The sequence below is a fragment of the Gossypium arboreum genome, chromosome 4 (assembly GCF_025698485.1).
Source record: "Gossypium arboreum isolate Shixiya-1 chromosome 4, ASM2569848v2, whole genome shotgun sequence".
Lineage (NCBI taxonomy): Eukaryota > Viridiplantae > Streptophyta > Magnoliopsida > Malvales > Malvaceae > Gossypium > Gossypium arboreum.
In genome coordinates, this window is record NC_069073.1 from 119989991 (window position 1) to 120016390 (window position 26400).

At 30.1% G+C, this 26400-nt stretch overlaps 2 protein-coding genes and 1 long non-coding RNA gene across 8 annotated transcripts; all 3 read left to right on the plus strand.

The window, feature by feature from the left end:
- The first annotated feature begins 3540 nt into the window (after nucleotides 1-3540).
- Nucleotides 3541-7843, plus strand: LOC108460811 (squalene monooxygenase SE1-like). The gene is made up of 8 exons (XM_017760474.2): nucleotides 3541-4378; nucleotides 5261-5372; nucleotides 5474-5648; nucleotides 6218-6386; nucleotides 6468-6686; nucleotides 6773-7051; nucleotides 7142-7420; nucleotides 7532-7843. Exons 1-8 carry the CDS (start codon nucleotides 3962-3964, stop codon nucleotides 7643-7645), a joined length of 1764 nt encoding a protein of 587 aa, XP_017615963.2. The 5' UTR covers nucleotides 3541-3961; the 3' UTR covers nucleotides 7646-7843.
- Nucleotides 7844-9690: 1847 nt separating this feature from the next.
- LOC108460812 (squalene monooxygenase SE1-like) lies at nucleotides 9691-15193 on the plus strand. Of its 2 annotated transcripts, none has more exons than XM_053026610.1 (8): nucleotides 9691-10040; nucleotides 12164-12275; nucleotides 12355-12529; nucleotides 13179-13350; nucleotides 13823-14041; nucleotides 14128-14406; nucleotides 14496-14774; nucleotides 14876-15193. In XM_053026610.1, exons 1-8 carry the CDS (start codon nucleotides 9804-9806, stop codon nucleotides 14987-14989), a joined length of 1587 nt encoding a protein of 528 aa, XP_052882570.1. In that variant the 5' UTR covers nucleotides 9691-9803; the 3' UTR covers nucleotides 14990-15193. The 2 variants fall into 2 exon arrangements, with proteins under 2 accessions (XP_052882570.1, XP_017615964.1); XM_017760475.2 differs by having other exon boundaries at nucleotides 9692-10040; nucleotides 13182-13350.
- A 2569-nt stretch (nucleotides 15194-17762) lies between these two features.
- Nucleotides 17763-26225, plus strand: LOC108460526 (uncharacterized). 5 transcript variants are annotated; one of them, XR_008281343.1, is made up of 7 exons: nucleotides 17767-18142; nucleotides 22535-22739; nucleotides 22943-23053; nucleotides 23577-23658; nucleotides 23762-23826; nucleotides 23944-24021; nucleotides 25886-26225. It is a non-coding gene; the product is annotated as an uncharacterized LOC108460526 (long non-coding RNA). The 5 variants fall into 5 exon arrangements; XR_008281341.1 differs by lacking the exon at nucleotides 17767-18142 and adding an exon at nucleotides 21364-21778; XR_008281342.1 differs by having other exon boundaries at nucleotides 17763-18142; nucleotides 22535-23053.
- The last annotated feature ends 175 nt before the right edge of the window (nucleotides 26226-26400 follow it).

The window sequence follows — 26400 nt, forward strand, 5'->3', positions numbered from 1 at the left end:
ATGTGATAGAAGGAAGTACGAGTTGATAAGATACGAGTATAGAACTTGGTTGATAAATGAATTCATTTGTGATTATATAATTGTTCATCTTGAATGTCTGTCCATATGTATTGATAATTCAAATGTTTTAATGAATAAAATTCCGATATGGAATAAATTGAACACAAGACAAATAATTATGAAATTGAACTCGAATTCATGAAAATGACATTGATATATGGAGACATGAGACATTGATATATGAATATGGAAAATGTTTGATAAATGTGTTTATTCATAATTATAGAATTATATACCTCATGTGTACTATTTGCATAAAGATGATATTTCAAATACTTTGGTTATTTAAGCTTAAATATGAAATAGTCTAAAATCAAGATAAGTTGTTATGAAAATATATTTAGATTACAAATATATGGCTGATATATGTTGTATGATTACATAACATGAAATTGTGTATATATATGAGAAATTGAATGAGAATTAAGCCCATACACGTTTCTTGTTATTTATATGAAGTGTACGACTGACAAGGGTAATGAAGTTATAAACAGAGAGTTACACGGGTTGAAAACACGAGCGTGTGACTCTCCAAAGTGTGAAAATTTTCTAAGTGTTGCAAAAGTTTCATATGTTTACGGTTTGGTCCCGAACCACCCTGAATGTATGTTTTGGGCCCCGTAGGCCCATATAAGGGAGGTTAAACATATGTATGAAAGTTTTTAATTTAGAAAAAAATTTATGGATGATTTTTTTACATGATTGATCATATTAAGTTTGGTAATGCCTTGTACCCTATTCTGGGCTCGGAATACGGGTAGGGGGTGTTACACCCCTGCCTTATGATCAGTACATTATAATATTAACTAGTATATTATTAACAGTTATATTGATTATTTGTTTGTGTTAAATTATAAAGTAAAAAAAAAATTGAAGGTTATAATATGCTTTAAGTCATTATACTCTCTACTTTTATTTTCAATAATTTAGTCTCTCTACTTTTTAAATTCAAAACTCAGGTCCAGTTGTTATTGTTGCTAAAATGCTTCGATTAAATTCTCTGGTGTGTCATTTTGAAATTAAATATATATTCACTTGGTACTCATGTAATAATAAAATTAATATTAAAAATACCGATTAAGATTATTTTTTTCTTAAAACACTTGTTCAAACTCATCATTATGATAAAATAGTTAATAGGAAAACACTTTACTTATTCATATAGGAACTGTTTTATTGAGTGCAAAATTGCATGTAAACTAAATTAAGTCAATCAATTTCATCTAAGCTCTCAAAGAAAAAGTCAAGGAATATTTTCAAAACTATGGTTTTTTCTAGTGTCGAACCAAATCGGGAAAGTCATGGTAATGTAAAAGCATTCTCAATGGTTATGTAAACAACTTTGCTCAACTTACATCAATTACTTCCTCTTATACCTACATACTCTCGTTTAAGTTAATTCATCATATTCTTACCATCAAGTTAAGAAATTCTTTTCATCTATTACTTGATAGAGTTAAAAAATAAGAGAAAATAAAATAAAATTTTTGAAAAATGTATAATTTCGATCTAACATGCAATCCTCTTTCATTTTCTTTCATATTATCATTCTAAGTTGGAATGATTGGTTCTTATCCGTTAGTATGGAAATGATCACCCTTCCTCTCTCATTTTTCTTTTTTTTTTTTTTCACTTTTTCATTCCCTATTTTCATTCTTCTACTTTTCCACTTAACTAAGCACACCTTAAGAGTATATATGGATAAGAGATTTGTGGGCGAGTTTCATTTAAATTAAGGTTTTCAAAAGTCTAAAAATGAATTTAAGTTTTTTGAGTAAATATATTGAAGAATTTAAAAATTTGTGAGTAATTTCAAGAAGGAATTTTAATAGCTCAAATTCCTTTTTCAAATTCCACTTAAATAGGTGGTTTTCAAATCTCTAACAATTGTAATTGATTTAATACACATGGTTCGACTATAAGATAAAAAAAACCTAAAACTTATTTTATTTAATTATAATATATTTTAAAATTTTATTTTATTAAAATTTATTTATAAATTTGTACAAATATAATGATTTTCATATTGAATATTGTTTATATTATTTATATTTAATATAATTATTCTTTTATAATTATTTTCTAATTTGTAAAATTTCATTAACCTAATTTTTTTGTAAAAAATAATATAATTATAGATCCCGATCATATATGTTCTTTTTGACACAATGTCTAGAACTACCCATAGTTTCTCCCCTAACTTATAAACAAAAAGATAATACGTTTTAGCAGACTTGAAACCACCACGTCTTTCTATTCATACCAATTGAATTAAGATTCAATCAACAATTCGATACAAATTTAAGTATATATTTTTTATATTTATGTCATATGTTTGCTATTTTTATTGTGAAATTATTTTAATTCTGGTTAAAATTATTTCACTTTAAGATAATTTATATGTTTTTAATTATATTTAATAATTATTATTTATAAATTACAAGAAATAAAAATATCTTATTAAATGCAAGTAGTTTGATTTTTTCCTACAAAAGAACCATGTTATCATTTTCAATTGCGTGGAGTGGAGCTACGTCTATTCTATCCATCTATAGATCTGATTTTAAGTTAAATTAAATTAAATTGTTTTTTTCGAAAAATCAAATTGAATTGTCTTTTTCAGTTTTTCTCTTTGATTTTCTCTTTGTCTTTTAGCAATAATAGTTTGTCCTTTTTTTTCTTTTCAAGGCTTAATTTAATAAGTGGTACCCAGGTTTGTTTGAGTTATTTAAATTATCATTTTATATATTTGAATATTTAAATTTTGATTTCATTATTGAAATTAGTACTTATCGTTAGTGCCGTAAAAAAAATGTCTTTTTCTTTTTGCTCATTCAATGTTTATATATAATATTAGAAAGACGTTGGAAAAATCAACCTCTTTCGTAGTCAAAATTGTAAAATACCTAAATAAATAAAGAATTAAGATATCTAGTATCTAACTTGATACTGATGACAAATCACAAATAAATCACCACTAAACTTTAAATATCTCTAATCTTTTCACACCACCAATACTCAAATGTTGTAGCCATACTATTACCTTATGTCTTAACCACTAAGAATGTAATATTGACCAACTGGTTAATACAACTATCAATACCTATAGGAAGATTCCGCAACTATCACAATCTAATCTTCCAATCCAGCAACTATTTCAAATCACTTCTCAACTGAATTCAATAATGAGAAAACAATTTTAAAATAACTTTAATAGCTTATACAATTAATTAAAATTTGGCACATCATCATTTTATTAAAATATAATTAAAAATAATTGTATATTAATATTAAATACAAATAATTATATTAATATTAAAAATTAAAAAATATCCCTCCCCTTTCCCCTCAACTATAATTTCCCTAGTTAGTTTGCAAGTTCTTAAGCTTGGTGGTAATGGGTTTGAATGGAGCACTCAGAAAGGAAATTTAAGTTGTCAATCTTTGGTTTCACTTCTCCTAAATCATCTAAATGGTTCCTTGCTAGATAGTTTTGGTGCAGAACAAATGAGATTCATATTCGTCTATGTAAATAGAATATATTCCGTGACTAATCATTTATATTTTAAAAAAATTTGCGGCATAAAAATTAATCATTATAATAAATATCTTGATTTTCACAAAATATAACTTTAAGAAAAAAATCTCATCTATTACATGTTAAATTTAAATTAAATTAGAAAGGACCAACAATTGATTGCTCATATAAATATCTTATTTTTAAGAGGAAATTTCTTACCATGATCTTTTCAGATTTTTTTTTTTTCGATTCGGATTCCATCTTTCCTAATAAAAGTTGAAGTAAAATTATTCGCTGTTGACGTGGATCCTTCTTGATATTTTTATTGATACAAAAAGCAAGAGGCTCGTTGTCACCCGTGCGAAGGGAAAAGCCACTGACATGACAGCATCCATGAAAGAAGACAAATTAAATTATGACTTACAGCTCCTTTACGCCAAAATTGACAAATTTAGAGGCGTGAAGTACAAAAACAGGCGGACCATTCATTGGTCCCCTTTCTTAAATAAATGCTGTTCTTCTTTATTTTTCTTTCCATACATTGTTCTTAAATCAATGGCTGAGCAGTATATAGTTGGAGTTGCAGGTGTTATAGCCTTTCTTTTAGGGTTTGTTTTCTTAGTGAGATCTTGGGGGCTGAGCAAGCTGAAAAGAGCAGCTTCAATGGAATTCCCAAAGGAAAGCTGTGTAAACAAAAATGGAAATGGTGAGGGTGAGGGTGAGGGTGTTGGCACTACGGAAATTATCATAGTCGGTGCTGGTGTTGCCGGTGCTGCTCTTGCCTATTCTCTTGGAAAGGTCCCAATTTTTTACGCTCCTTTATTTTAATTTTATAGTATTAAGTTCGGACAACCAACTTTAAAAAGATCATTTTCAGTGGAACGAGCCACCGAGAAACTCGGGAAGTCAAGGTCAAAGGTCTAAAATTTTTCAATTTCGTTTTTATATACATGTAATGTAATCACCCTCCTAAATATAAAAATAGATTTTTCTAATATTCTTATTGTATTAAAAATATATATTAGAATATTTTCGATCATGAAAATTGTTAATATAAGACTTTGCAACAAAATACAGGATAAATTTCTTACAAATAATTTGTTGTTTATATTAAGAGGATGTTGTCGAAACTTTTAATTTAAACTCTATATTTAATGATATTATCTTTTGAAAGAACATCGTGCATAGTTTTCAGTAATCACATGCTATTTCTTCTTGATTGTTTTTTTAAATATGTATTTATGTCATATTTTTAATTTATATATATTTGGAAATATAATGTGGAACAAAATTTTATATAATTCTTTGTAGTGTAATTAACAAAAATAATATATGTTATAAGTTTTTTTTATTTACTTAACACGTCTAATTTTAACTTAACTCTCTCAAAATTAATATGTTCATTCCGTTACTATCGATTATTTTAAAATAAATATAAAAGATACTTTAATTATGTCAAACAATAAAATAAAAATTGAAATTCCATCTTAATTATATTTAATGTAGAAATACATATAAATATTTACTAAATAGAGATTTTAAAAATATTGTAAAGGTGGGATGCTCCATTTAGCTTCAATTGACATCAATTTCTGTCTTTCAAGTTTTCATAAGATCCTTCAAAATTGGATTTAACTATGATGTTATACCTTATAATTCTTTTATAATTATATATTGTAGGATGGGCGTCGAGTGCGAGTGATAGAAAGAGACTTAAATGCACCTAATAGAATTGCTGGGGAAGGTTTAATGCCAGGAGGCTACCTCAAGTTAATTGAATTAGGCCTCGGAGGTAAATAAGAAAAATAATGTAGTGGTTGTAATATAATGTTCCAATGATATTTCTTTGTATATTTTTATTTATTTATTTTACTTTGAATGCTGGCACTACAGATTGTGTAGATGAGATTGATGCTCAACAAATTTTAGGTTATACTTTATACAAGGATGGGAAGGATGCCCCCATATCTTTTCCTTTGGAAAAGTTTCAATCGCATGTGTCTGCAAAAAACTTTCATAATGGTCGTTTCGTTCAAAGGTTGCGGAAGAAAGCTGCATCTCTTCATAAGTACTTCTCTCATTCCTCCCAATCATTCTTTAATTTCAATATAAGATGTTAGAACATTTATTTAATTGATTAAATGACTTGTAGTTGTTTTGATACATTACTTGTGTTTAGACCAGTCAATTGAGCTGGTTGAGTTAATTTTGGTTCGTTCAATCTAGATCAAATCACTCGAGTTTTAAAATTAACAAATCATATTAGTTTTTATCATTTTAGGCTTTTAGGATAAGATAACTTTAAGTTTAGATTTGAGTCATTTTGGGTTCAGGCATTAGAGCTCTAGGCTTCAAATTTTTTAGTTTGATCATTATGGGTTCATGTCACTTCGAGTTTGAATTGTTTTAGGTTTGAATTAGTTTGAGTTAGGATAAAATTTTGTTCAAGTTGGAGGGACTCAAATTGTAGGCCCTATATAGTCAAATCAAGTTGGATCAAATTTAGTTTCAAGTTGGTCAAGTCAAAATTGACATGTTTAGTTATGTTACTATTACTCTATTCCAACTTGTTTTAATAAGAAATTATGCATTTCTTTACAAGCTCCAAATTCATGTTTTGATGATATGATAATGCAGTGTAAGTTTAGAACAAGGGACAGTAACATCTCTACTTGAAGAAAATGGCATTATTAAAGGAGTACACTATAAAGATAAAAGTGGTCAAATGCTAACAGCTTCTGCTCCTCTTACCGTTGTCTGCGACGGTTGTTTTTCAAATTTGAGACGTTCTCTCTGCAATCCCAAGGTAAAAATGCTTACGAAATCTTGTTCAATCTATATTTATTTCTTACGAAAGTATGTATAAAGGTCTTGATTGTTTCTGCAGGTTGATATACCCTCTTATTTTGTTGGTTTTCTTCTAACGAATTGTAAACTTCCAAATGAAAAATACGGAGCTATTATATTAGCAGATCCTTCACCTATCCTATTTTATCCCATTAGTGGCACTGAAATTCGTTGCTTGGTGGATGTTCCAAGTCAAAATCTACCCTCTGTTTCCAACGGTGAAATGGCCCATTACTTGAAAACTTTGGTGGCTCCCAAGGTATATTTATATCTTTCTTTTATCGAACCATTAAGGGAATTTGGTTGAATTTATGGACTAACTATATGATCTATGATACATTTCAGGTTCTTCCTGAAGCATACAATTCCTTTATATCTGCAATAGAGAAGAAGGACAACATAAGAATAATGCCGAACAAAATCATGGCTGGTGTTCCACACCTCACTCCTGGTGCTTTTTTGATCGGCGATGCATTCAATACGCGGCATGCTATAACTGGAGGGGGAATGACTGTTGCTTTATCTGATGTTGTGATACTTAGGGATCTTCTAAGACCCTTGCATGATCTATCTGATGCATCCGCCATTTGCAAATATCTCGAATCCTTTTATACTCTGAGGAAGGTATTGTAGTTTCATGTTCTATATGAATTTTTTAAAGTGAATAAAAAGGAACAAAAAATGGCATAAAATTTCGCTTTTAACTGCATGCAGCCAATGTCATCTACGATAAATACACTAGCCAATGTCTTACACAAGGTATTTAGTGCCTCGTCCGATCCTGCGATGGAGAATATGCAACAAACATTGTTCGGGTATTTGAAACTTGGAGGATTTTTTTCATCTGGAGTATCAGCTATGTTCTCTGGTTTATGCCCTCGTCCATTAAGCTTAGCATTTCATTTCTTTGTTATGGCAATGTATGGTGTTGGCCAGTTGTTATTTCCATTTCCTTCTCCCAAACGCTTGTTGGATGGGGCTAAACTCCTTTGGGTCAGTATCTCTGCCAATCATTTCTCATATATCATGATCACTGACACGATAAAAATATATAATAATTTAAAAATGACGTGTTATTTTTATTTTTATTTTTTGTTTTTTCAGGTTGCATCAAGTGTTTTTCTCCCCATTATACACTCTGAAGGAATCAGACAAATGTTTTTCCCTCTAACTGTGCCAGCATATTATAGAACTCCCCCTAAGGGAAAAAAAATCTAAGAGGAAACTCCATGCATTTGTAGTGAACAATTCTATATTAATTCGCAATAGATTTTCATACTTTTTTCTACTTAGCATTCTCAAGTAGGCTTGATGGTCGTTTGTACTCATATTATTGTTATGTAATTTCTAAATAGACGTTTAGTAATTCTTGTATTGGTGTTATTTTTATGTAGCTTGTTTGAAATATTGAACTAACGAGTTAGCATATATCCTAAAGCATTTCTTGCGATGGAGAGGGCTTTTCTAGATGAGGAGCTTTGACATAGGTGACTTGATTGGAAACATCTATCCAAATTTTGCACTAATTTACAACCAAGTGAATAAAGTTCAGTCTGTGATACATTTTCGATAAAATATCTTTTTAGCTAACTGACGGCAAAAGTGACATTAAATATTCCAGAAATAATATTTGATGCTCCCCCAGCGTATAGCAGAACTCCACCTGGCACTTTTTATCATACCAAAAAATAAGTTAATTTGTCTTTTCCCTTGCTTTTTTTTTTCCCAATGATAATTTATCCTTTTTGTTTTTGCATTACGTGTGGTGGAGGTACATCTATCATTTTTTGTCAAGTTTTTGTTTTTCCATTACGTGAGGCGGGCAGCAGCCAAACTAAGGCGCTGGCAGGTTACTGCTCTTAAAATAGAAAATTTTCTATTCCCACTCTTAAAATAGAAAATTTTCTATTTATTTTTTAATTTTTTAAATTTTAAATTAATAAAGATAAAATTATACTTTGATTTTCTTAAAATTCATAAAAATTTAATTTAATTTTTAAAAATTATAAAGATACAAATTATTAAAATAGTAAAATCGTATTTTTACTATCGTAAAAATTATAATTTAATTTTTGTGACATTAAGGACTAAATTGAATAAATTAAAAGTTATTATGAAATTATGCTATAAATTAAAAATACAAGGTCTCTAACATGAAAGTATATGAAATCAGATGTTGATCCAATACTAAAGATCGAAAAGTATGAGTATTTGAATATAGGAAAATGAATAAAATACAAAATATATTTGACTATATGTTTATCATGTGGTTGAGTGAAAACTAATGCTATTTTATAATTGAATTATATAATGTAGATAAAAACAATATCAGGCCGTCTGAGATAAAGGAAATGCGAGAATTATAGATAAGTAATTAATACTGAACTAATACGATTTGTACATTCATGATTCGAATTCAATATTTACAAACTAATATGTCTCATGGTTTGGTTTGTATTTCAATACTATTAAACATATGTTTTATCTTTAGATTTGTAATTTGTAAATGTTTAATTTAAATATGATATAAAAGTATGAAAATAAAAAAAATGTGATCCTAATAATATTAGTTATATTTTAAAAGAAGAGATAGTTTATTATTTTTATTTCAATTAATAGTTTATTATTTTTATTTCACTTAAAAATAGAATTGATTTAACAAAATTTGAAATAATGAGTTATTATAGAGAACTAACTTAATAAAAACTGTACTTTATACTTTATAAATAATATTGTTTCATAGAAAGTTGTTCTAAAAGTATTATTTATTTTATATAAAAAAACCTTATAACCACTAAATATATATTAATAAAGATTAAATATTTAATTAATATGATAAAAATATCGAACTACTTTAAAATTGTACGTTCATAAGAACCACATTTATATCGATATATTCATTTTATAATTATATAAAAGCTTGAGTAAAACTATTAGCTTTACAGGTGAATCCCAGGAACGAAGTAAGAAAATTTTAAGTAGAATTAAATTATATATTTTTATTTTAATAAAATGTAATTTCATTATTTTTAATAGTTAAAACATCAAAGTAAAATTTTATTATTGTTGATTTAACATTTTATAAAGAATGTGGTGGATCCTTCTGATATTTTTATTGATACAAAAAAGTATAGGCTCGAGTAGAGTACAGTGATTTTTGTTGCCACTTGTGCAGAGGGATAAGCCACTGACATGACTGCATACATGAAAGAAGACAAATTGAATTGTAAGTTACTGCTCCTTTACGCAAAGATTCTTTTCAGAGAGGTGAAGGACAAAAACCGGCGTTGCTTCTTCACTCACTATTCATTGGACCCCTTTCTTATATAAATGTTGTTCTTCTTGATTATTCTTTCCATACATTGTTCTTAAAACAATGGCTGGGCAGTTTATAGTTGGAGTTGCAGGTGTTATAGTCTTTCTTTTGGGGTTTGCTTTCTTAGTGAGATTTTGGGGGCTGAGCAAGCTGAAAAGAGCAGCTTCAATGGAGTTCCCAAAGGAAAACTGTGTAAACAAAAATGGAAATGGTGAGGCTGAGGGTGTTGGGACTACAGAAATTATCATAGTCGGTGCTGGTGTTGCCGGTGCTGCTCTTGCCTATTCTCTTGGAAAGGTCCCAATTTTTTATTACCTTTATTTTAATTTTATAGAATTAAGTTCCGACGTAGGATAATAATAGTAATGAACTCTAAAAAGATCATGGAGCCATATGCATGACGCTCGGAAATAGTCTTCTTCAATATTTTTATAGTACTAAAAATAATATTAAAAAATTTATTCAACTATAATAACACAAAGAGTATTTTCTACTAGAGGTGTGCATGGGCCGGGTGGCCTGGCCCGGGTCGAAGGCCCGCCCGAAAAATGAGAGGGTTTGGGTAAAAATATAGGCTCGAAAAATGGGCTTAGACAAAAAATGAGGCCCGTTTAGAAAATGGGCCAGGCCTCGGGTAAGATTTTTTTGGCCCGGGCCCGGCCTGGCCCGATTTTAATATTAAATTATTTTTAAAAAATTTTATTTTTAAATTTTAAGTAACTTTAGTATTTTACTTTACTCATTTTGTTGTTTTTAATGTTATTTTAATATTGTAAAACTTTTGTTATTAATATAATTTAGTTCTTAATTTAATTTTAATTTGTTTCAATTTTTCAATTTTAATATAATTACTTTTTATTTTATTTTTAATTTATGTATTATTTTAAGAATTATTTTAGTCTTATTTTTTATTTGTTTTTTGTTTTAATATTTGTTTTTATGTTTTAAATGTATTTGATTTATTATATTTTAAAGTTTTTTATTTAATAAAAAAAAGCAAAAAAATTTTAATATGGCCGGGCCGGGCCGGGCTCCGGCCTACCATTTTTTTCCCGAGCCGGGCTTGGACAAATTTCTAGGTCCAATATTTTGGCCCGGGCCGGGCCCGGGCCTTGAAAACGGGTCGAATTTTTTTATGGGCCTGGCCCGAACCCAGCCCGGCCCGGCCCATGCATACCTCTATTTTCTACGATAAAAATTATTAAAAAAAGGCTTCACAATAAAATAGAGGATGAGTTTTTTACAGATAATCTTATTATTTATATTGAGAGATTGTTAAAATTTTTTATTTAAACTTTATAATATTTAATGATTTTATTTTCTTGAAAGAACATTGTGCACAATTTTAAGTAGACATACTCATGGCCCGACCTAACTTGAAGGTCTATCCAAAAAGTGAGAGAGTTTGGGTAAAAATATAAACTAAGAAAATGAGCTTGGGAAAAAATGCCCTTTTAAAAAACAGGTTGAGTCTTCGGTAAGTTTTTTCGGCCCGGCCCAAATATGTAATTTTTTTGCTGTTTTTTACTCTCTTTTTTTCTATTCTTTTATTTTTTCACTATTTTGCTACTATTTCACTATTATGTTGCTATTATTTTGTTATTATTGTATAATTCTTATTTTATTGTTAATTTTGTTACTATTTTAGATATATTTACTTGTTAAGTTACACTTATCTTAGTGTTATTTAAGTATACATTTTTCTTAAATTTATTTCCAATTTGTTGAGAAATATTTGTTTTAATGTTTTTAGTATTTTTAATATATTATAATTTTAAAAAATTATATAAAAAATGATTAAAAATAATACATGCCGAGCCAGTGTTTTAACATTTTATTTGGGCAAAATTTTAGGCCCATTTTTTGGGCACGTGCCTAGCAAATGAGCCTAAAATTTAGTTGAGCCCGACCCGGCCCATAAGCATCTCTAGTTTTAAGTAATCATATGTTATTTCTTCTTAATTGTTCTTTTTAAATATGTATTTATGCTATCTTTTTTTAACTTTTATATATTTAGAAATATAATGTCGAACAAAAATTTTATATAATTTTTGTAGTATAACTAACATACATAATATACGTTATAGGAATTTTTTTATGTAGCACATCTAATTTTAGTTTGTCTCTCTCAAAGTTAACATCTTAGCTCCGTCACTGTTCAATATTATAAAATAAATAAAAAAGATACTTTAATTATGTCAAATAATAAAAATAAGAATTGAAATTCCATTTTAATTATATTTATTGTAGAAATACATATAAATATTTAAATAGAGATTTTTAAAATATTGTAGGGGTGGGGAATGCTCCATTTAGCTTCAATTAACATCACATTCTCTTCAAGTTTCCATAAGATCCTTGAAAAATGGATTTAACTATGATGTTATACCTAATAATTCTTCTATAATTATATCTTGCAGGATGGACGTCGAGTGCGAGTGATAGAAAGAGACTTAAATGCACCTAATAGAATTGCTGGTGAAGGTCTATTGCCTGGAGGCTACCTCAAGTTAATTGAATTAGGCCTTGAAGGTAAATAAGAATAGTGGATGCAATATAATGTTTCAATGTCATTTCTTTATATATTTTACTTTGAATGTTGGCACTACAGATTGTTTAGAAGAGATTGATGCTCAACGAATTTTGGGTTATACTCTAAACAAGGATGGGAAGGAGGCTGTCGTATCTTTTCCATTGGAAAAGTTTCTGTCTCATGTTGTAGGAAGAACTTTCCATAATGGTCGTTTCGTTCAAAGATTGCGAAAGAAAGCCGCATCTCTTCACAAGTACTTTCTCTCGTCTCTTCCAATCATTCTTTAATTTCAATATAATATTTTAGAACATTTATCTTAATGGATTAAATGACTTGTAGTTGTTTTGATCCATTACTTCTGTTTAGACCTATCAATTAAGCTCGTTCAATTGATTTTGGTTTAATTAATCTAGATCAAATCACTCAAGTTTTAAAGCTAACACATCATGTTGGTTTTTATCATTTTAGGCTAAGGATTATTTTGGGTTCAGATCATTTCTAGTTTAGATTTGAGTCATTTTGGGTTCAAACATTAGAGCTCCGGGTTTTAAATTTTTGAGTCTGGTCATTACGATTTCATATCGTTTTGGTTCTAGTCACTTCGAGTTTGGGCCCTTTCAAGTTAATTTTTGAATCATTTTAGGTCTGAGTTCTTTTAAGTTCAAGTTAGTTTGGGTTAGGGCAAAATTTTATTTAAGTTTGAGGGACTCAAATTGTGAACCCTTTATAGTTAAATCAAGTTGGATCAAATTTAATTTCCAATTAGTTGAGTCAAATTTTTAAATTCAAGTCAAAATTGACATGTCTGGTTCTGTTACTATTACTTTGTTTCAACTTGTTTTAGTCAGAAATTATGCCTCTCTTTACAAGCTCCAAATTCATGTTTTGATGATATGATAAAGCAGTGTAAGTTTAGAACAAGGGACAGTAACATCTCTACTTGAAGAAAATGGTATTGTTAAAGGAGTGCACTATAAAGATAAGAGCGGTCAATTGCTAACAGCTTACGCTCCTCTCACCATCGTCTGTGATGGTTGTTTCTCGAATTTGAGACGCTCTCTCTGCCATTCTAAGGTGAAAAAAAATGCTTACATAATCTTGTTAAATTGGTTTAATTCTTATTTTAGTCACTCTTTTACGTTAAAAATTTGAGATTTAATCCTATTTTTTTGTGCCATAATTTAATTCCATTATTTTTGTGATGATATTAGTATGTCAAAATAGATCAGTTGCTTTTATTAAAGAATTGACTTATTTTTTGGTCATATACTCAAGGTCACATTGAAATCAAGTTAATTAGGTTCAACCAATAATGAAATCAATGTTAGTTAGTTTTAATAGAAATCTATGTCATTATTTCAATGGTAACAATTAATGGTGTCATCAAATTGGACCTACAATAAAATTAGAGAGACTAAATTTTTCCAAATTAAAATAGAGGAATAAAATTCCAATTTCAGCTTAGTAGAGGGACTAAAACCACAATTAGACTTAAATTATATGCTTTGAGAAAATATACATATAAAGGTCTCGATTATTTGTGCAGGTGGATATCCCCTCTTATTTTGTTGGTTTTATCTTGACGAACTGTAAACTTCCAAAAGAAGAATATGGAGTTTTTATATTAGCAGATCCTTCACCTATCGTATTTTATCAAATTAGTAGCACTGAAATTCGTTGCTTGGTGGATGTTCCAAGTCAAAATCTACCCTCTGTTTCCAATGGTGAAATGGCCCATTACTTGAAAACTTTGGCGGCTCCCAAGGTATATTTATATCTTTCTTTAATCGACTCATTAAGGGAATTTGGTTGAACTTATGGACTAACTATATGATCTATGATACATTTCAGGTTCTTCCTGAATTATATGATTCCTTTATATCTGCAATAGAGAAGAAGGACAACATAAGAATAATGCCGAACAAAATCATGGCTGGTGCTCCACACCTCACTCCTGGTGCTTTTTTGATCGGCGATGCATTCAATATGCGGCATGCTATAACTGGAGGGGGAATGACTGTTGCTTTATCTGATGTTGTGATACTTAGGGATCTTCTAAGACCCTTGCATGATCTATCTGATGCATCCGCCATTTGCAAATATCTCGAATCCTTTTACACTCTGAGGAAGGTATTGTAGTTTCATGTTCTATATGAATTTTTTAAAATGAATATAAAGGAACAAAAATGGCATAATTTTTCACTTTTAACTGCATGCAGCCAATGTCATCTACGATAAATACACTAGCCAATGTCTTCCATAAGGTATTTAGTGCCTCGTCCGATCCTGCGATGGAGAATATGCAACAAACATTGTTGGGCTATTTGAAGCTTGGAGGGTTTTTTTCATCTGGAGTATCAGCTATGCTCTCTGGTTTATGCCCTCGTCCATTAAGCTTAGCATTTCATTTCTTTGTCATGGCAATATATGGTGTTGGCCAGTTGTTGCTTCCATTTCCTTCTCCCAAACGCTTGTTGGATGGGGCTAAACTCCTTTGGGTCAGTATCTCTACCAATCATTTCTCATATATCATGATCACTAACACGATAAAAATATATAATAATTTAAGAATGACTGGTTATTTTTTTTGTTTTTTCAGGTTGCATCAAGTGTTTTTCTCCCCATTATACACTCTGAAGGAGTCAGACAAATGTTTTTCCCTCTATCTGTGCCAGCATATTATAGAACCCCCCCTAAGGGTAAAAAAATCTAAGAGGAAACTCCATGCATTTGTGCTGAACAATCCTATATTCGCAACAAATTTTCATATTTGTTTCTAGTTAGCATTCTTAAGTAGGCTTGATGGTCGTTTGAACTCATATTATTTTTATGTGTCTTGTTTAAAATTCTAAAAAAACGTTTAGTAATTCTTGTATTGGTGTTATTTTTATGTAGCTTGTTTGAAATATTGAACTAACGAGTTAGCGTTTGTAAGTAGGTTCAGTAAGTATTATATTCGTACTGCTTTTACTCATTCACACACACACAGACACACACATATATATATATATTATATATACTTTTTCCCTAAAAAATTACCAAAAGAATTGAAATGAAACAAACAAGTTTGTAAAGCTCAAATAATTGGATAATCATCGAGAGGGGGTGATTTAGTGAATTCTTTTACCAAGCTGAAAAAGGTAGAGAAAAATTGTTAAATAAGATTTAGAGAGAGGTTTCAATATCACTTGCTAATCTCTGCAACTCCATATCTTTTATATGGCTAAGATAAAACATTTAATCCTCTTAAAGTTATTCTATCCATAAGCCTTAAGTACTCCCTTTTACTTAAAGAGAAATGGTGCAAACAAATATGAGCCTCTAAAAGGCGAAGGCTCTCTAGAATGTATATAAAAACTTGAAGAAAAATATTCTACTTAGCCCACGAAATCTATACAAAGAGAAATAAATGAAAGTTCTATTGGAACTTATTGTAAAATCTCTGCATTCATGCTTGGATTTTCTCTTTTTGCTTTTTGTAGTGTTATTGATTTATATTTATACCAATAAATCGGTTTCTAGCTACTTGAATTTGTTGGCATGAAATAAGACTACAGGAATGTGAAAAACTCATGTTTGAAAAGATAAGAAAAATGTAGATGTTAGTCGAGGGGATTGATCCTTTCCCCTTTTATATTCTTCATTTAGCTACTAGAAGGGGGATTGATCTTGGACATTGCTCCCAAGGATGGATCGTTGTGTAAAAATACATAAAAGTAATTGTAGAACACTTTCAAATGAGCTTTATCAACTAAAAAAACATTGTAAACATATTAAACTAGCTGCACAAATAATCGAGACCTTTATATATATGTATATTTTTTCAAAGCATAGAATTTAAGTCTAATTATATTTTCTCAAAGCATAGAAGGTAAAATATGATGCCTTGTAGCCGAGCATGAAAAAACAAATTTGAGAGCTCTTTTTTTATGTAGTCTTGCATGCTCAGTTAGGTTAGATACATATTAGGAGATCTATATAAATAATGAAGGCATGGCTTATATAATGGAAAGTATAAATTGCAAATTAACATGAGCACTATTTAAAAGTGATGATTTATCATCTTACAAATTTAATTATTCATAAGCATTATTCAAATTAAAAGTGATGATTTATAATCCAATGAATACATTTCTATAGGACATGTTACTCCTAAAGAGTATGTTCAATATGAAGGGTTGCGGCTCTTCAATTGTATTCATTGGATGTATATAAATAGAGGCATTATGGTACTCATAAAAATAAAATTACAATCAATCTTATTTTCAAAAACTAGAGTAAGAGTTAGGGATAATCAAAGAAAATTTAAAACTTCGTTGTAACTCGAGAGAACCTTTGTCTTAACCCTCTTACAATTTTGTGTGGGGACAAATAGTTCTCTTTGAAAAGCGTCATTCGTGCCTCGAAGTCTACTGTTTATTTCCATACAAGTCTTCAGTTCTATCGTCTCTACTCAAATTTTCAACATTATAAGGGTATGTTTGAGGGGTAAATGAGGTAGTCACACAATAAACTCTACATTAACATTGTCTCCAATACCTTTTATTCCTTTTTATTTTGTTTTTGACCTTTTATTTATGTAGCCTTGCTGTTGACATAAGTTTGTTTATGTAGGCAAAGTAAAAGTTGCGGTGATTTGTAGTGGTGGTTGACATCGTAGGGGTACGAAGAGCACTAAAAATGATGATGCATAGGGGTCTCTTGGAGAGTTCTTTGGGAGGGATTTGGAACAACTTTAGCATGTATCATTAAGCATTTCTTGTGGTGATGACGACGAACTTTGATATGGGTGACTTGAGTGGAAACATTCATTCAAGTTTTGCACATGCTCACAACCAAGTGAATAAAGTTGAGTCCGTAACACATTACGAGCTTAATATATTCCTCGATAAAAAATCTTTTGAGCTAACTGGATGAAAAAAGTAGCATTAAATATTCTTAAAGATGATCTCTGCTTTTGATGAACCACCACCAGAGATCATGGTCACCCTTAAAACTGATGTGAAAGGATTTGCCTTCCCACATTTAGAGAAAATTCTCCCATGCGCTCCAAGCATGCGCACGTATATGTAATTTTTACCAACTTTTCTAATGCGATTTTTGTTAGAAATATTAGTATTGGTGTATATTAGAAATGTCGGTAAAAACTTAAGAAATTTGATACACCCCCAAGCGTATAGCAGGATTCCCCACGTTTAATTGTTGCTTATTAAGTTCCAGGGCCTTCTATCATACCAAAAAGTAAATTATTTTGTTTTTCCTTTTTGTTTCTTTTAATGCCTTCTTCTTTTGTTTTTGTTTTTTCCCAATAATAACATATCCTTTTGTTTTACCATTACGTGTGGTGGAGAGTAATTACAACTTCATGAATAAAATGTGTGTATTTTTCCACCCAAATAACATCACTAAAAATAGACCATGTCTAGTCATTTTTATCAGCTGCGTTGCTTTGCCGTCATAGTGATGGCTACTCTTTTTTACTGTCTTCCAAATCAGAGATGATTTGGAGAGCATCTCCCTCAACAAAATAGAATAATATCCCAACACGTCCTTATTCACTCACCCTCCATTCCTCCCCTATAAATCATGTTCTTCTTGATTATTTGTTCCACACATTATTATTAAATTAATGGCTGAGCAGTACATAGTTGGAGTTGGAGCTGTTATAGCCTCTCTTTTGGGGTTCCTTTTCTTGTACTGCAATTCCCTCACAAAATTTAGGGGACTGGGGAAGCTAAAAAGAGCAGCTACTCCAAAGGGGAACAGTGTAAACAAAACTGGAAATAGTGAGGGTGTTGGCACTACGGATATTATCATAGTCGGCGCCGGTGTTGCCGGTGCTGCTCTTGCCTATTCTCTTGGAAAGGTCCCATTTTTTCTCCTTGTTCTTTATTTTGTTCTACCATAGTTTTAATCATCTTATTTTCCTCTTCCAGCATATAACAATTACTACCTTCTTTTTTTTTTCTTTTTCTTTTAAAAATACCATGATGACCTCTTATTAGGAGTCAACTTACATATATCCTCATTTATTCAAAAATGTGATAAATTAATCTCTTTATATTAAATTAAGTAGCAAACGAATCATTTTTATTAAAAATTTAATTTATTTTTATGGTTAAAATTAGTGTGGTTAACGGAATAATCAAATAGTTATACATAACATACCATGTGTACCTCACGCTAACATATAGGGACCAATTTTTAAAAGTAGGAATTGATGGATATTTTAACAGAGAACCAATTTGCTCTTTGATCTATTGTATAGGAACTAATTTGTTTATTTTTTAATAGAGGGGACAAATGTAATCTGACTCTTAATACAAGGCCTCCATGATATTTTTATCATTTTTTAGGGACAATTACTAATTAAGTTTGCATTTTATTATTATTATTATTAGTTATAGACATTTTATTATTATTGGTTGAAGTATTATATGCGAAGATAATATTTCAATAAGTACTGATCTAAAAGAAATAAAAATTACTTGACTCATGAATGAGTATAATCTAATTAAATAGGTGATTGAATTTGTTGATCCGGATTTTATAATTTTTTTTTATTTTTAAAATTTTTAATAATATATTTAACTTAAATAAGATAAACAGATGGATGAAAAATTGATGATTTAACTAATTTCACGGTGAATTTAGAAAACATCAAATATAGTATTAGTAACTAAGAATATATTTCCCTACCCCACCACCGTTCTCCCCTCCTCCCTTACCGTTCCTCCCTTTCACCCTCCACCCAGACCCCGACCCTCTCCCTCTCCCCACCGACCACCACCGCCGAGAGAAAGGGGCTTAAATATGGGCGTATATCAGTTTTATATAATAAACCTCAATCGTAGACCACTTTTGTGCTGGATATGTTGGTTAATAGTCACTTAATACTTCTTTTTCGTTAACATGAGAGAAGCTTGAGGAAAGAAAAGTAAGAATATAGCAGTGGTTACTTCATTCTACAGTTCCTAGACCATTTGTGTAGTTGGGAACTGTCCCAAGTCACCATTGAGTTTCATTTTACAAATCCAAACTAGGTTACTAAGTTGCAATTTCTCATAAGCTAAGCCAAACTTCTACTGTAATTGTAGTTTGTTTGCCATTTTTTTTCCCTTCAAAAGTCATTAATACTTTGATGGTAACTTGATCTCCTTGGGTACAGAAGTGTTTTAGTTGAAGCAAAAAGGACAATCAAAACCTGTAATTTTTCTGCTAATGTAAGATATGGGGGAGGGGAGGAGAGAGAGGGAGCCAAGAGGGGTGGGGCTGAGGGAGAGGGAGGGGAGGGGAGGAGGAGGGGAGAGCGGTAGTGGCGGAAGGGAGCCAAGAGGGGTGGCCCGGTGGGGGAGGAAAATATTTTTATTTTTTTAGTGTTAATATAATTTTTAAAATTAATATTAACATAAATAAAATTATAAAATTAAAATGTTGATGTGGCACTATATAATTGGCTATTGAGTTTTTTTTTTTATCGATGTTATGATGTTAAGATTTGAAATTATTTGGGTAATGGAGCAATAGTTTAAGTTTCAGTTCTAACTAAAAAAAATTTTAGACACCAAGTTGAAAAATGAGGTATAGTTTTATCGGCGTTTTATCAAAAAACGCCGCAAAAATTGTAAAACATAGAGCAATAGTTGCGTTTTTGTTAACACGCCGCTAAAAATAGAGTAATAGCGGCGTTTTTTGTTAAAACGTCGCTAAAAGTCGGAGCAATAGCGGCGCTTTTGGTAAAACGCCGCTAAAAGTCGGAGCAATAGCGGCACTTCAGATAAAACGCCGCTAAAAGTAGGAGCAATAGCGGCGCTTTTGGTAAAATGCCACTAAAAGTCGGAGCAATAGCGGCGCTTTTGGTAAAACGCCGCTAAAAGTCAGAGCAATAGCGGCGTTTTTGGTAAAACGCCACTAAAAGTCAGAGCAATAGCGGCGCTTTTAATAAAACGCCACTAAAAGTCATATAACCCCTAAAACCCTTAAACCCTAAAAAAATCATGAACACTAATCTATAACCCCTAAAATACTAAACCCTTAAACCCTAAAAACCCTAAACCCTAAACTATAACTTCTAAAACCCTAAACCCCAAAAAACATCACATGGATGTTGACGTATATACTTATATATTAATGTAAAGCTTATGTTCATAATAAATTATGAAAACAATACTTAATATTGATTAAATTTATTTTTAGTTTACGGTTTAATATTTAAGGTTTAAGGTCTATAGTTTAGGCTTTTATGGTTTAAGGTTTAATGGCCATGGGTATATAGTATGTTAATCTCAAGTGAATCATATTCAATAATTAAATCCTAAACCCTATAATTAATTATTGTTATCAATAATAGATATCTTGATTTTGATAAAAAATATTTTTATATATTAATAAGGTGTTATATTGTTTAATGGATTGAAAGGATATTTTGTGGAAAATGTTTTAAATGATAAATTTAACTTTAAATTTTATTAATAGTTTTTGTTTATACTATTTTAATATTTATCTATATTGATTAATTAAAATATATATTTATTTATATGAACGAAAATTCTCTGCACTCATTTGTGTCTCCACGCTTTTTAATTGTAACTCATTTTCTTTTTAAAATATATATTTGTGTCTCCACGTTTTTCATTTTCTTTTACACAATTATTGATATAACATCATTTTATATTTATATATTGCATGGATACATAAATATTTATATTTATTCAATATAAAAATATATTGATGTATTTATTTTTTAAATGTGGATGATTAAATCAAAATTAAAGTTTCAACTATACATTTAAACCACAATTAGAATTTCACGTCTACAATTACACATTAAATCGAAATAAAAATAAACTCAAAAATAAAAATTAAAAATAAAAAATTAAAATTTAAAAATAAAAATTAAAAATAAAAACTTAAAATTTAATATTTAATATTTTAGTCCATATTTCAATTAAAAGTTCAATATTCAAAATTAAAAAAATTTCAAAAGAGAAAAATAAAAATATGTTAAAAATAAAAAATTTAAAATTAATCAATAGTGGCGAAACGCCACAAAAAATTGAATTATAATGGCGTTTTTAATAAAAACACCGCAAAAAAAATCACCAATTTTTTATTACCCGCTCGTTATTCCCTAAATCCAACAAATAACTCTCAAAATTTGCCCCCAAATCTCCCATTTCTAGCAACACCAAGTCAATACACCTACACTAATTGCCAGAAGTCCGTAGCTTGGAGCTTGTCCTGACTGTTTCCTCCACTAATTGCCGGAAGAAGTCGGCCGTAAAAGAAAGATCTTCTACTTCAACCTGGCTTTGGTTGACCCCCTTTCGGTGGTAGTAAGAGCAGAATCTTGGGTTGGTGCTTGAAGTAAGGGTCATCAAAGAGACGGATCAGTTTCCTTTTAATTTTACCGGTGATTTCTATGGCTATGGAAACCCTAAATGACGAGAAAACGGAGGAAGAGGAGGTGATAGATAAAGAAAATAAAGAGGGAAGTGAAAAGGTATGCTTTCTTCTCTTTATTCACATCAAAAACATCAAAAGCTTGCTTCACTTCTTCCAAGCTTGGCTCTTGTTCAAACAACCTCGAAATCTCCTTACAATCGTATGATTCATTCAACTATTTTCACTTTTTTGGCTGAAAAAATCCCCAGGTTCCCCATCAAAATCTCCACTTCTTTTTTGCCTAATCTCTCACCACCAGATAAAACTTCCTTGCTTGAAAACCTAGATTTCTGGTTCTTCAGGTCCCAATCTGAAGTCTAGTTCTCCATTTCTCTGCTTTGTTTCTTAGAACCTGCTGCCTTTTCTCTTGTTTAACTGCAATTTCTGAATTTGACTTTTTGTTGTTTGTACAATGAAGTTTCTTGGATGTTCATAGGCGGCTGTTTTATTTATTCCTTGAATTTGATCCTTATTTTTCTCTACACGATTTTTCTAAAAATGACAAATTTCATAATTCGATCCTTTAAATTTGGATTCTATGTCGTGCATATAATTTGTGATTGGCTCAACTATTTACTTCAAAAACTGAAATAAAAAATTTGTCAAATTCAGAGTGCAAATGATACTTTATTTTTTATCCTCTACGTTTTCCATGGTTAATTCTGTTTTCCATGGTCTTAAGGTTAGGAGAGCTGCAATTTGAATTCTAGAGTAGACTCTTTGATTACACAGATTGAGACAAAGCTTGAGTTCGATGGTTTTTTTATTAATACCATTGTTCTTCAATTTCTTTTCTTTTTCTTTTGGTATGCAGTTGAATCGTTCAAGTGCCGTATCTGCAAATACACCCTCCAAAATTTGTCATACTTTTCCTGGAAATGGAAGATGTCAAAGGTTAAGTTTCAAGACCAAAGCTGCGGGTTCAGTTGAAGGAAATGTACTTGATAAAGAATCGGCTAGTATTAGTGACAAGATAGGTAACTGCTTGCTGTCTCATTAGATATCTGATTAAAGACCAGGTAAAAAATTTCGTTCGATTTTGCTAGCTTTTCTCCTCTCTTTACTAGATAATTTCTATCTGGGTTCTTAATTATCTCCATATTTCTGATCTTTTTCTTGATCCAAACAAAAAGCATAAAACCTCAAATTCTCATGCTTTAATTCTGATAGAGCATACAAGTTTCTTTTTCTTTTTTTTTTTTACATGGGTGTTTCGTTTAAGGTTTCAAAAACCGGTACTAGGTTCAAGCCGAAGCCTTGTCTTCAATTGGAGGCTTCGGTTGATGTTGTCCCTGACAATTCTGAAGAGAGCTGATGGCCTAGAAAGCTCCAGGTAAATTCTGTAATGAACCATTTTCACAGGTAAATTGATGATAAAAAATATTGCTGTTAAATTAAAAAAAAAGGAGAAATTTTGGTTTTTGTTTCATTTAACATATCCTCCCAGTTTCCTTTTTTAAATATCTATAATTGTATTTAAGTGGAATTTTAATTATTGGTTTCTGTTAGAAGTTAGGGGAGATTCAAGTGTTGGATTTTTTAATGTTTTGTTTATTTTAAAAATATACCAGTTAAGTCTTAAGCTAAAAATATAGGCTTGATTTCATAAAACATTATCTTGCCCTTGTTTTAGCCTTTATGGTTTTGGTGTAATAGATACTGTAGTTAGGGGGTTTTGTTTTAGTTTTGAGTTTGCAACCTTCATAAAAACTTGTATAATTCTGTTTCTAGTACGAGTTTTCTCTATGATTCATAGTTCGTGGCTGAGAGAAGAAGGGATATAGAATAGAAATTAATATGTATCTATTTTCCTTTCTGTGATTTTGTCTGATTATTTGAATTGTTTGTTGATCTAGGGTAATATCATTGAAGGCGTTGAGCATGTTCCTGAGGTGTCTCAACCATTTGTTTCTGAAGAAGTGCTTTGTGTTCCTAAAGGTTAGAGTCAAGACTAGTATTATGTTTTGTTTTTATTTTTCCCTCTCTAGATAATTGATGATGTTCGATTTGTGACTGCGTTGGTTATTTCTTGTTTTTGCAGATCATGAAATTTCATTCACCTTGAATCTTTATCCAGATGGATATTGTATTGGAAAACCACCAGAGGTTTGTTTAACACAATATTAATGTTACATTATTCATTGTAAAAGGTTCACTAAAAAGACAGATTCTTTTGCTTCAATCAACTTACTTTAAGGTTAAAAGCAATTTTTGAATTTTCAGGATGCTTTGAATCAGGCTACTCTTCACGGTGCTCCAAAGTTGCATCCATATGATAGGTCATCTGAAACTCTCTTCTTAGTAAGGATTTGATCAAGTATTTCTCTGATTGCTTTTTCTGACTATTCCTAATTATTCTTACCTTCTTTGTTATTCCTACAATGTTGTTATATAGGGTCTCTCATAATATCAAATATATCTTGGTTTTGGGTGCACATTTGGAAGTTCATTATTGAATGATAGAAAATAAAATCTCCAAATTAAATAGTTTTTAATTAGCAAAGGTTTGTCTCGCTTTCATTGATCCTTGGTGAATAGTACAGTGGAGGGATAGCATGGTTTCTTGTATAGTCCATATTTTGCATCAGTTGTCAATAAGCACTAGGTTGGCAAAGTGGTATTTCCTAGGTTCATATTTAGTGATATAAGAAAGCAACGTTCATAATATTTGACCATAGTTATTGAACAGGTAAAAAACCAATTATTTTTTTCCTTTTCTTAAATTAAAGACCATGCCATTAAGGTAAATGCCATTAATTATATTTGTTGGTTGAGATAGGCTTTGCCTCAATAAAAAGTTATTGTTTTTATTCCGATTAACTTTTTATTTTACCTCGTTGCTTTTCATTCTACAAGTCATAGGACATTAATATTGCCTTAGCCACTGATTTTCCTCACCCAATTTAATCTTTTAAGTTAGCTCCATCAATCTTCCTTTTATTTTTTTTTTGGTTCTAAAAGAATTGGGCTTTTACTTCCAAAGAGGGAGAACTAGAAATTGAAAAAGTAGTAGGGAAAGGAGAATAGTAGTAGGGAAAACCAATATAAAATTTCTACAGAATGAAACCATATGCAGAAGAACAGTCTTTATATATCTGATAGATTATAGTGAACCTTGGAGCTGCTGTTATCACATAATTCTCCCATTGTTTCGTGTAAGATTATTATGCAGGCCCAGATGCTATATTCAACACTTTTTAATCAATCATTTTCTTTTCGAAATAAAATGCAGATGAATAAGATGATTAAAGCTGTGAAAAGAAGGTAGGCAAAATGCAAATGCATGTTTAGCACATAGACAGGAACATTAAATTAATGTTTAAACATAAAAAATAAAATAAGAAACAATCAAACCAACTGGTTTAACCTGTGGTCCAGTTTCTTTAACATTGGTATTTATGTCCTTCAATGTCGAACTTCTACATTTATGTCTTTCATTTTGAATTTTTAGATGATAGTAGTGTCAATCAATTCTTTGTCCCTTGTTATGCTATTAGTTCCTTTGTTTTGCATTTTCTTTTTTTCTTTTTTTGCCAAAGCCACTTGTCCCAGGTGTCATGTTTTTTTATGCATTTCCTTGGCTATGGGGTTTTGCTTGGTAGTTATGCAGCTATTTATTGAAAGTTAAAACTCATGCCTGTTTTATGAATGCTTACATGCATGGCAAGCTGTTGTTAGCCTTTCTTTCTATTATTTTTGTTGCTTTGTATTAGCATTCTCTATGCTACTTGCCCTGCAAAGTTCCAAGTTTCCATTTTTATTAAAGATGGCAATTGGGTATTTGGTAATGTTAATTATCTGATCTTTGGCAATTTTACCCAGCAGAATTAAGCTAATTTTATGGTTCTATCTTTAATTAATGCATGACTGAGCAATGATTCCTTTACAGGTCAGTTTCCTGTTTCTTTATCATGGATGGATGTATTTATTGGAAAATGGGACAAAGTAACTTAATACAAAGAAATTTTACATTTGATTTTCTATGCCTTTTAGATCACCTCTAATTTTAAGATTGATTGCAAATGCCTTTTTTCATTTTTTACAACTTTTTCTGACCAACAATTTATTTGTTACATATATGTTTTATTTTATTTTAATCGTTAATTGTATGTCACTAATGCTTAATTGTTATAATTTTTTACATAAATGTTTTTTTTTACTCGAGGCTAAGAAGTTAGCATCACAATATCAAAAGGAAGCGGACAAATGCAATTCGGGTATGGAGACGTGCGAAGAAGTAAGGGAGAAAGCTGAAGAAGCACTGTCGGCTCAAATGAAATTAACAGCAATGTGGGAAATAAGAGCTCGTCAGAAAGGGTGGAGAGAAAAGGTCGCCAAATCTAATGCATTTCCTTATTTCATTTAAGTAACTTCATTATAATGTCTTATTTTATTGATATTTTTATATTTAATCTAGTTTTTATTATTTATTTTAGTTTTGATTCTAAATTTTTATTTTTATTTTAATATTTAAGATAACTTGAGTTCTAACTTTTAAATTTTAATTGTGTTATTAATTTATTATTTTAAATTGTAAATTTAAATTCATTAATTTTTGTAATTAGTTTTAAAGTTAAAATTTTAATAGAAAATTTTATATTTATATCATTCAATATTTTGATAATGAATTTTAAATTTTTTATATTTTTCACGATTTTTATAATATTTTATAGTTTTTTT